Here is a 12,276-nt window from a genome sequence, read left to right on the forward strand (position 1 = left end):
CGGCAGTAATCTGTGGCACAACTCCCAAGTTAACCTGGCAACGTTGAGTGTACAAACCTGTGGTACCTGTGGTATATACAAACGGTGTCACTTATCAAACACCAATTTAGCCACACTGCGTTCTGACGTCACTAGGAAGTACTTTTATTTTTAGGCTAAATGCTTAAATTGTTATGTTAGGCTAGCTAGGTTTAGTTCTCTTAGCATAGTTAATTAGTTTTTCAGTGTATTTATGCTAATAGAACTAAACCTAAGGGACGTAACCTAACAACGTAAGTATTTTCTTATGACGTCAGAGCACAACGTAGCAAGAGTGTTGTGAAAAAAGGCAGCCCCATGGACAGCATGGGGGTGGTACAAACACAGATTATACTGCGCAAATATCCCGCTTTCCATTTAAAGATAAATATTTTGGTATGTTAAGATATACAGAATTAGAAGGATAAAAGCGAAATGGAAGAGGTAAGTTTGTTATATATACGTAGGAAAATATATATCAACGATGCACCTACTAAAACTATTAATGTATTCTACTAGCTTCGAAAAGTTGGATCAGTAACCGGTGTTGTGTACCCCCGCCCCTTTTAAGGCTACCTTGATTGAAGTAATAAATGCAATTTCCAGATTTGTTTCGTATTATTTACATGGGGGTATTTTTGCGGTAAGACTGCATAATATGGGCTGCTTAGGAGAAACGCGGTTCATAATTTTTTGGTAATGTTTTGTAGTTAGTAATCGGGAAAAGTAAGTTTGGAGGTGCGGAATTTTTTTTTTCTTTAAAAGAAACTAGAAATATGTATCCAGGTTGGGCGCTCTTGGAAGAGAAAAGTGACATGGTGGCGCACATTCCTGCATAAATCTAGTGAAAGCAAAAAATTCCTACGTTGTTAGGTAGGTAGGTTTAGTTCTCTTAGGCTGAATAATAATTTGTCATTGTATTTATACTAATGAAACGTAACCTAACGTTGTAGGCATTCTTCGTCGAAATAATGAAAGTAACTGTGCATAAACAATATGGACGTGAATGATTAGAGAAATGCATTTGCTTTTAGTAGCAGGAAAACCATTTTTCATTGTATTTATGCTATTGGAACCCAACCTAACAGGCCTAACCTAACCTTGTAACCATTCCTCGTCTGAAATAATGAAAGAAACTGTGCGTGTGTGGGTGAAATCCAGAGCGACAAATCAACTCGAATTCAGCAAAACGTAGGGTCTCACTTATCGCACAACACTTGAACAAACCTTGTGTTTTGACGTCACTGGAAAAGCATTTTTATTTTAGGCTATCTTGGTTTAGTTCTCTTAGCCGAAAGAATAATTTTTCATTGTATTTATGCTAATGGAACCTAACCTAACCACATAGGCATTCCTTGTCTGACGTCGGAACACAAGGTAGCAAAACTCATGTGCAGAGAGGAAGATACCTAAACAAATGACAACAACTGTGTGTAAACAATATGGACGTGGACGAATGGAGAAATGCATTGCTTTTAGCAGCAGGAAAAACATTTTTCACGTGCAATAATATAATAGTAATCGGAAAAGGGAAGTAGAAGGTACGTACTTTCAGGGGATATAAATTTTGTTCGTCTATTTAGAGGAAAAAAGCAGCCCATGTTTTACAGTGAGGCACCTAACCTAACCTTACCGGAAATGGTTTGTGGGGCTAACATCAATGGTTTGTGAGGCTAATGAGGTATTAGCATAATTTCAAATCCGGCCACGAAATTAGGTATTTTTTGGTGAAGAAGGTTGGAAACACTGCATACACACTCCAAATCGACAAGACACTGCCACAACGTGCGATGAACCAGTACGCTGTCGCCACATTGTGTGTTACAGAACCGGAAAAGGAAAAACAGTGAGTACTCGTAAATTTAAAAAAACAGACATCATTTTGTTTAGAAATTCATTATTACACCTAAAGGAATGTTCCGCAATGTAGAATTGTACTGTACGTTAGCAATGTAAAAATGCAAAAGAAATGATTTCTTTGTGTTTCCACTATACGGATGTAGTACCAAAAATTTAATCGACAGATTTCGGTGTTTAACATATCATAAAATTTATTTCAAGGTAGAGAAACCACAAACAACCAAGATATTTAGTCCCAAAGTATTCTGGACCAGTTTAACCTTTTTTGTAAAATGAGTTATTGTTGTATTTCTATCTTCTAAAACATTGATTTAAATAATTGTGCTAGTTGTGGTGTGTTTGTGTTTATATTGTGTTATAGTTGTGATGTGTTTGTGTATGTCTTGTGTAGTAGTTGTGCTCTCTAATGTGTTTGTGTTTGTCTTCTGTAGTAGTTCCTCCATTCATATTGGGGGTTAGGCGTAGAGCTGACAACTCTGCACTGTAAAAAGCCATGTCAAGAATCAGCAATATAAGGCCATGGATGTTCCCAAGGTAAAATATTCCGGAGGTAAAATAGTCCCCCGTTCGGATCTCCGGGTGGGGACTACTTTGGGAGGTCCCTGGACTAAGGATAAGATCTACGTTAGGAATAAGGATATTAAATTAGGCACCTGGAATGTTCTGAGTCTTTACCGGCCTGGGGCATTTCAGTGTACAGTTAATGAGATAGTTAAGTATAAATTAGATGTAGTAGCTGTCCAGGAAGTTAGGTGGCCAGGAGAAGGGAATTGTAAAACTAAAAATTATACTTTTTTCTATGGTGGTACTGAAAATCATAATTTTGGAACAGGCTTTTTCATAAATAATAGAATTATCTCGGCTCTTAAAACAGTAGAATTTATTAATGATAGGATATCATATGCAGTTTTACAGGGTAGGTGGTGTAAAATTATTTTAATAAACATACATGCACCAACGGAAGATAAAGATGATAATACTAAAGATGATTTTTATACAGAGTTAGAACAGGTCTTTGATAAATTTTCTCAGTATGATATGAAAATTCTGTTAGGTGACTGTAATGCACAGATTGGCAAAGAAGAGACATTTAAACCCACGATTGGTAAAGAAAGTCTTCATGAATTAAGTAATGATAATGGTATAAGATTGATTACTTTTGCAACCTCAAAGAATTTAATTGTGAAAAGTACCACTTTTAAACATAAAGATATCCATAAATATACCTGGTCTTCTCCAGATGGTAAAACTCATAATCAGATAGATCATATTCTCATTGATAAGAGAAGGCATACTAGTATAATTGACGTTCGTACACATAGAGGTGCTGACTGTGCCAGTGACAATAATTTAGTAATTGCTAAATTAAGAGAAAGACTCTCAGTGATAAATCATAAGCAACAAAATCTAAAAGTTCTAAAATTTGATACAGGAAAGTTTACTGATGAAAGAATTAAGAAAGATTACCAAATTAAACTGTCAAATAGATTTGATGTTTTGCAGGATTTAAATGATGATGAAAATATAAATGAAACAGACGTAAATAAGAATTGGGAGCACATACGTAATGCAATAGAATCAGCAGCTATAGAAAGTATAGGATACCATAAACCGAGAAAAAGTAAGCCATGGTTTGATAATGAATGTCATAATCTAATAGAAATAAGAAATCAGGCTAGACTTAGGTGGTTAAATAACTCTGATGATACAAATCTAAACAATTATAATAGAATAAAGCGAGAAGTTAACCGCACATTTAGAAGTAAAAAAAGAGATTACTTGAAAAGCAAAATTAACGAAATTGAAACAAACAGCAAAAATAAAAATATCAGAGATTTATATAAAGGTGTAAATGAGTTTAGAAAGGGGTGGCAACCTAAAGTAAACTTGATAAAAGATAAAGACGGTGATTTTCTAGCTGACCCAAGCGATATTCTAAATAGATGGAAGAACTACTTTAATGACCTTTTAAATGTCCATGTAGGAGATAAATCAGAAGTAAATGAAGTCCACACAGCAGAACCTTTAGTTCCAGAACCTAACTTGACTGAAGTTAAAGATGCTATTAAAAGGCTAAAGAATAACAAAGCACCTGGCATTGATTTAATACCAGCTGAGTTAATTAAATATGGTGGAAATTCATTAATATGTCAAATTCATAAATTAATTTGTTTAATATGGAATAAAGAAGAAATCCCTCAACAGTGGAAAGAATCCATAATTGTTCCTGTGTTTAAAAAAGGTGATAAAATGAACTGCAATAATTACCGTGGAATTTCTCTACTCTCAACAACATATAAAATATTATCTAACATTATTTTAACAAGACTAACCCCATATGCTAATGAAATTATAGGTGATTATCAATGTGGATTTAAACGCAACAGATCAACTACAGATCAAATTTTTCACATCAGACAGACACTTGAAAAAAAGTGGGAATATAATCAAAATGTCCATCAGCTATTCATTGATTTCAAAAAAGCATATGATTCGGTCAAAAGAGATAAATTATATAATATATTAGTAGAGTTTGGAATACCTAAGAAGCTAGTTAGTATGATAAAAATATGCACCAGTGAAACAGAAAGTAAAATTCGTGTGGGTATTAATATGTCTGACAAATTTACAATTCATGATGGGTTAAAACAAGGAGATGCATTATCTCCATTGCTCTTTAATTTTGCCTTAGAATATGCTGTTAGGAAGGTAAACGAAACTAAAGAAGGACTAAAATTAAATGGTGTGACTCAGTTGTTAGCATATGCAGATGATGTAGACTTACTGGGGGATGATGTGAATACAATTAAGAATAATGCTAAAATATTTTTCAAAACTGCTAAAGAGATAGGTTTGGAAGTTAACAAAGAGAAAACTAAATATATGCTTACAGGCCGAAACCAAGTGTTAGATAATAATCAAAATCTAATTATTGATAACAACTCGTTTGAAACAGTTTCCAAATTCAAATACTTAGGAGTAATATTAACAAATGAAAATTATATTAAAGAGGAAATAAAAAGTAGGCTTAATTCAGGAAATGCATGTTACTTCTCTCTTCATAAACTTTTGTCTTCTCGTTTAATATCTAAGAAACTAAAAGTTAAAATATACAAAACAGTAATTTTGCCTGTAGTATTATATGGGTGTGAAACTTGGTCCCTTACATTGAAAGAGGAACATAAATTGAGAGTATTTGAAAATAGGATCCTTAGGAAAATATTTGGACCTAAAAGGGATGAGGAGACAGGTGAGTGGAGAAGGTTACATAATTTAGAACTACATAATTTATATTCATGTCCAGACATTATTAGAATAATTAAATCAAGAAGACTTAGGTGGGCAGGCCATGTGGCACGAATGGGAGAGGAAAGAGGAGTTTACAGGATTCTTGTTGGGAAACCTGATGGTAAGAGACCAGTAGGAAGGCCAAGACGAAGATGGAGGGACAACGTCGAGATGGACCTAAGGGAAATCGGTAGGGATGGAAAAGAGTATATAGATCTTGCACAAGATAGGGACAGATGGAAGGCCTGTGTTGCTGCAGCCATGAACCTTCGGGTTTAAGAAGGCTAGAGAGTTAGTTAGTTAGTTAGTTAGTTGTATGCACCCTCCGCCATGTGGGATTCTTCAAATATAAAACCTCATACTGTTAACAAAATAAAGCCGATTGCATCTGAAAGAAAACCATTGTCAGTTAATCCTACATGCAAGTCTTGAAAATTTGCATTTCCCGCTATGTACTTGCAGGGGCTGAAATTATATTCGTGAACATGTCACTATCTGTGATCAGCGTTCATCCAGTTTGTCATATCCAGGAGCACTTGCACAACACATAGTCATAGTGCCAAAATAACAAATTATAACACCATTAAACCTAACACTCCTAAATTGACAAGAATGTAAAATTTATATCAGCCATGACATGTGAAATAGTACGACATAGAACCAGGGTCATTCCATGCCAAACCATCCAGTGGTGGTTGCATGACCATTTTAGAAAAATTTCATTTTTAGTACATACGTTTGTACATGTTTCTAAATATCAAAACCAATGTTCAAAAAAAATTATTGTCTTTAGTTATCCTGGGGCAGCCATTTTTCCAACATGGCGCATGGTTTTTTTGCTCATATAGCAGTATACAGAAACCTTAATACCTCAAAAACCATTAAAGCTAGAGACCTGAAACAAAATTCATTTTGTAGCTAATGAAGTATACTTCCTATGATATTCAGGTATGTTTTGCTTGAAATTGCATGGGGTAACACTAGTTAAAAATTTGCATTTTTAAGCCCAATTTTTGTAATGAAGGGGTTTACACTAAGGCCTGGTTTTTTTTCATGTGTAGACCTACCTTCAGGGTGTCTGTAAATAAAATATCAGTGCTTAGAAATGCACCGCTTTTTTACAGCATGGGCTCAAACATGGCCGTTCATTGAATTTTGACAGTTTTCGGGGTTAAATATCTCAGATGGGTCCCCTTTAAAGATTCTGTAATTTGGCACATAGGAAGCCCTTCATGAACCTAACTCACAGTAAACATCTCAACTTTTAGATTCAACTCGTTTTGGTCAATATGAGGTAACATAAATGTCACCTAATTTCTGACGTTGCAAAGTAAGGTTAAACTACATTCCATATTTAGAATAATGAAGTCTTTTCTTTTTCTTTTTTAAATTTGGTTTAAATAAAGCCTCAGAAAATATAGTAACATAAGGTTTTAACAGTTGACTTACCAGAAATTGAAATTATAAGGTATGACAATTGAAAATCTGTGAAATTTCATTGCAAAAGGTTTGATTTATTAGGTACCCATGACCAGTTGGTATTGTCAGCTCCAAAACTGAGCTTCACCCACATTTTTATCAATGTAGCAGTACATGCAGCTTAAGATAGGCAGTGGCATGCCCAGGAATTTCGAAAGGGAGGGGAGGGGGTTACATATACTTTCTTTAGTATACAGCCCTGTTTTTACCACATTATCCTGCTTTTGACGTAATTGTTTATGGAATACTAGGAAAAAGGTATTGGGTTATGATCCCCACAAACCCCTCCTTGGGCACTCCACTGAAAGTAGGCTATTTATTTTGGAGTGTCAAAGCTGGTAGAATATATTATCTTTTGTTTCCTTTATTTTCCACTTTTTTTTCTTCCAAGAAAAGACATTCGTTGAAAAAGATGTGTGTCATGCACAGCAGAAGATTCAGAGACATGTTTTGATAGGATGTGAGGCAAGCCTGGAATTGATCTGTGCATGTACAATCTCTGTTGTCATTCTTCCTTTGCCTAATGTGCCGAGAGTAGTGACTTGTGAATGTTTGTTATCTGTGACAGGAAATGGAGTTTTCTGTAATATTTTTAACTGGAGAGGACTGTCATAAATACCCTTTTGGTAAGGTTCCCAAAGACCTAACTAATCTTAACAAAGTCAGTGAAAATGATAACACTTCTTAGGTCAAGACTACAGGTGTATGGCCTAGAGACAATATGCAAATACCATTAAATATAGCTTTCTTTATGGTAAAGTATGTTGTGATCTCCAGAAGTACCACTTAAGGCGAGGAGGGACAATTTCCCCTTGGTCTTTCTCGCTGGGGCAGCTGCTGATCACTGTTGCCAACTCGCTCTTTTGGAGCCAAATCTGGCTCTTTCGTGCACTCGTTTGACTGTGAACTGTGGCACCCACCCTCTGCCCCACTATGATGCCACCACTGGCTCCGGCACAAAAATACCAACTTTTGCCATGAGTGTACATTTTGCACGTGACGTGATATTCGTATAGCTATAGGCTGCGTCACCCACCTTTTGTTTCCTCCCCATGTATTTTTATATATAGTGCTGTGGCTAAGATGAAGATGACAATTTTGTTATCCGGGAACCCTTTATTTTCGATTTTATATTAACATCATTGGATTATTGAGATGGGTGATGCCACCAAATCTAGGCGGTGAAAACTAAGAAAGAATAAATTGCCATCACTTTAAAGCTAACGGTAACAGCAGAACCCCTACCCCTCTGACAACTAAAATTACCCTAGTAGGCACTTTATGCAGCCTTTGTTAATCTAGCTCCTTGAAAGTCCTCTTTAGCTATATTAATGGTGAAATTTAGCTCTATTATGCACATCAGGTTTGGCAACACTGCCAGGATGGCCGTAGGAGGCAAGGAGAAATGCACTAGGCTTATGGGACCATTATTTTATTCGTTCTCTCGGGAATATCAAACATCCGATGACATAGAAAAGTACATGGACGGAAAAAGGACACGTTGAACTATGTCATAGCAGTAGGAAAAGTCGAAACTCCCATGTGATGAGCCGTAGCTTGAAGTTGAAGTTGATGCCCCATAAGGAATACATGGGATTCGGTAAATACTAATTCATCATATTTTTCAAAAACCGTATAAGGCTTAGTAATCAACTTAGGAAACCGCTTCCACTTGCCACATGGGGAGAAATTCATACTCTTCATTTCTGCCGGAGATCTTTTTAGTAGCATTGCTCATTCCGACGATATTGGAATAAATGCATGCCTGGTGCGTAATTGTCCCTCTTCGCCTTAAAGAAAAGGTTAAGTAAGGTAAGGTAAAAAAAGTGTCAAGCCTTATACCAGTTAAATCAATATGCCTGATATGTTGGAGTAAAAGTTTCATATGTGGAGAAAGCAACTCACTTAAATGCCAGAATTGAAATCATGTCTTTGTGCCAAGCCAAGGAAAACTAAAGGAAATGCATGAAGTCTGTTCTGTTTTTTATGCATCTCCTGTTTCAAAACTGAGGAGGCTTATTGCAGAAAAACAATAAAGTGATCTTGCTCGAAAAACTATTCACATCCTACAAGGAGTGCAAAGGAAACTGGAAAGTTGCTTTTCACTAAGTATTAAAACTGAAGAAAAGGAAAGCAAGTGTGACAATCCTTTGCGTGGCCAGTACAATCATATAATTGAAATTATAAGAAGAAAAATGTAAATGAGCAAAAAACTAATGTTGAAAAGGTCAGAATCATCAGTTTGATTGCTACCACTTGGTCAAGAAAAAATATGTGATGAACTGAAGGTTTCTGATAATTTACTTAGGAACTTAGTGAAAGAATATAGAATCCTGCCTGATTTAACAAAGAGAATGAATAGGAAAATGGAGCTGACAATACCAACTGGTCGTGGGTACCTAATAAATCAAACCTTTTGTAATGAAATTTCACAGATTTTCAATTGTCATACCTTATAATTTCAATTTCTGGTAAGTCAACTGTTAAAACCTTATGTTACTATATTTTCTGAGGCTTTATTTAAACCAAATTTAAAAAAGAAAAAGAAAAGACTTCATTATTCTAAATATGGAATGTAGTTTAACCTTACTTTGCAACGTCAGAAATTAGGTGACATTTATGTTACCTCATATTGACCAAAACGAGTTGAATCTAAAAGTTGAGATGTTTACTGTGAGTTAGGTTCATGAAGGGCTTCCTATGTGCCAAATTACAGAATCTTTAAAGGGGACCCATCTGAGATATTTAACCCCGAAAACTGTCAAAATTCAATGAACGGCCATGTTTGAGCCCATGCTGTAAAAAAGCGGTGCATTTCTAAGCACTGATATTTTATTTACAGACACTCTGAAGGTATGTCCACACTTGAAAAAAAAATCAGGCCTTAGTTTAAACCCCTTCATTAAAAAAATTGGGCTTAAAAATGCAATTTTTTAACTATTGTTACCCATTTTCCACCATAATTTTCGTACTTACGATGCAGTTTCAAGCAAAACATACCTGAATATCATAGGAAGTATACTTCATTAGTTCAGCAGATGAGACAAGAACCTGCTATTGCTAATAAGGTAAGGATTAATACATCGTTATCATGTGTACAAGAAACATTCAAGTTATATAATGGTTACATCATCAAATCAGAATAATGGGCTATTCAAAAATCACATATTCTCTGTTGTGCATGATATTGCAAGAGAGCAGGGCTGGATGTCATACACTATAGGGGAACCACAAGCAAAGAAACCTGTGCAGACCCGCGACTCCTGCTTGGAGGGGAGGGGGAGAGTGGACCATGCTTCCTTATGGCCCAAGCTGAACGGAAGAAGGGAAAGCTGTGCGGACACTTTTCGGTGAAGGTTTTTTTCCGTTGTGGTTGCTCTGTAGATATCAATTTGACATCATCTCTAGTAAATGACCACTGCGGTCAGAAAAGAAAGAAAGTTTCACCTGAAATTATTAAGGTCTTCCAGTCATTTGCAACGCTGACATATGACGAACTAAGATTAGCATTTGCAATAACATCAATGAAATGGATAGAATATCATGATCTAAAACAATGAGGGAGAAAACAGCAACAAGTGAAAGTGGATGTTCAGAAGAAATCAAGATCTATCCATGAAAAAAGAAGAAGATAGTGCTATTCATCCACTAGTCTTTTGGTTGGAATTCACCAATCTTTAACTATTTCTTTCATATTGATATGTATTTGCTTTAAAATATTAATCAATGAAACCCAACATTATGATGAATTCATTCATGCAATTTGCTTGGATTCACATAGTTTGTTTTTCTTTGACCTAGAAATAAAGTTGTGGTAAAATGTTCTTTGCTGGTTATTTACTGGTGCACTCACCCTATGGTGTTAAACATAAACAACAAAATGAAGTCACCCTTTTAACCCAATTTATGCTCAAATAAGATAATTGGAACTGTGCCAACAGTTTAAAAGTAGGATCTGAACCACTCTGCAGTTTGCCTCCAGTGGGGATTAACCTCAGAAACCCTTGATTACATAATGACAGCTTTAATATGCCTTTAACATATTGTGGCTGGGTGCATATTACTCACTATATAATATAAACAATACTAAAAATAGTGTTAAATTAGTTTAAAAAACTACTTACGTAAGTGAGTATATAATTCTTTCTAAGCACTAAAACATAATGCTGCGCTGTAAAGTTTAATATGTAACCCTCTACCTAATCCTCATATTACACTTTACAACGCAGCATTATGTTTTAGTGCTTAGAAAGAATTGTGAACCTGATGAAGGGTTGTACCCTGAAACATGGTTCTTCAACAATTGCATACTCACTTACGTATGTAGATTTTTAAACTAATTTTATACTATTTTTAGATTGGTTATATTTAATATGCCTTTTCGTAATGATTTTGATATATTTACAAGAAATGTAATTTCTAAACCTTGATTTTGTGTCTTAAGCCGAATGCACATTTAGGCATACTTGTTACAACAAACTAAAAAGATATGTTCGCCAGAACTTTACATTCAGCTTGGCTCATTGAGGAAGGATTTAATCATAAACTAAGGTCTGAACCAGTAAGTACCTCAACTGGGATTCAACCTGGAGCCACTTGTATAAGGCAACAGTGTTAACTATTACACTATTGAGGTGAACACTTATCTTTGCTGTTCATTGTATGTGGTGATGTGTACATTGTGCAAAAAAAGAAAAGAACTTCCAATTTTACAAAAGAAATATAAATAGTTTTTTCCTCAGGTGTGTGTGTGTGATATATATATATATATATATATATATATATATATATATATATATATAAATAAGTAGGGGTTACTTACATGTGTGCAGTACAGATGTTGTAAAGATGCCTTAACTTTTAACTCAGGAATAAAACTTGATAAGCCACCAGGGTGGATAAAAATCATAATTTTTATTTAAATCTTTTTTTTATTTTTAAAAAAAACTGCTTAAAATTGCTTGTATGGTTTTTGGCACCTCTGGATGTACTCTATAATTGTAACTTAAAATAGTTTTAGAGTCTTTGTAGCAGAATTTTGTCAATTTTTTTTAATGATTGTTTGAATAATATCAGCTAGCATGTTTGTTTACAGTTTAATGATAATGACACTATTTATGGTTTAACATGATTAGTATTTTGGGTAAGAATTTACAATATCGGACCCATCCGTAATTTCTATCCTACTTCTTATACTCAAAAAATACATAGTCCCGGTGAAGTATCTGAGGTTAACATGTGGGGGTGATGTGTTGAAATTGTTAATTGACGTGTAGAAGTTGTAAAACAAACTTTTCAATTACCGCGATTGTTCTCCGTATACAAGCATGGAAACCATGTTTGTTCACTTGTTCAGTAATCTGCGTGGTAGGAAATAAACTTCTTTCTTTCGTAAGTTTTTTTTAGTAACTTTTAGTTGGGTACATATTAATAATACAGGGCATTCGTTCATATTTCGCATAGTCAATAATTTAGGGCACTTGATCACGATTGTGTAGTTAAAATTTGTCGCTCAAGTACTACGAAACACATTTTTTACGGTGCCCCACAAACCATTCACACATAGCCCCAAAAACCATTCACGGTAAGGTTCGGTTAGGCAAACATAGTTACAATTTCGTTCTTAAACGT

At 35.0% G+C, this 12,276-nt stretch overlaps 1 protein-coding gene across 1 annotated transcript in view; it reads left to right on the plus strand.

The window, feature by feature from the left end:
- Positions 1–316: 316 nt before the first annotated feature.
- Positions 317–12,276, plus strand: part of LOC145998620 (uncharacterized) — a 37,350-nt gene continuing 25,390 nt past the window's right edge. Inside the window, exon 1 of the mRNA XM_083135076.1 lies at positions 317–462. Coding sequence (XP_082991202.1) covers positions 454–462 — 9 coding nt within the window. The 5' untranslated portion in view covers positions 317–453. The remainder of the gene's footprint in view (positions 463–12,276) is intronic.

Source organism: Lepisma saccharinum, chromosome 14 (assembly GCF_977018435.1).
Source record: "Lepisma saccharinum chromosome 14, izLepSacc3.1, whole genome shotgun sequence".
Lineage (NCBI taxonomy): Eukaryota > Metazoa > Arthropoda > Insecta > Zygentoma > Lepismatidae > Lepisma > Lepisma saccharinum.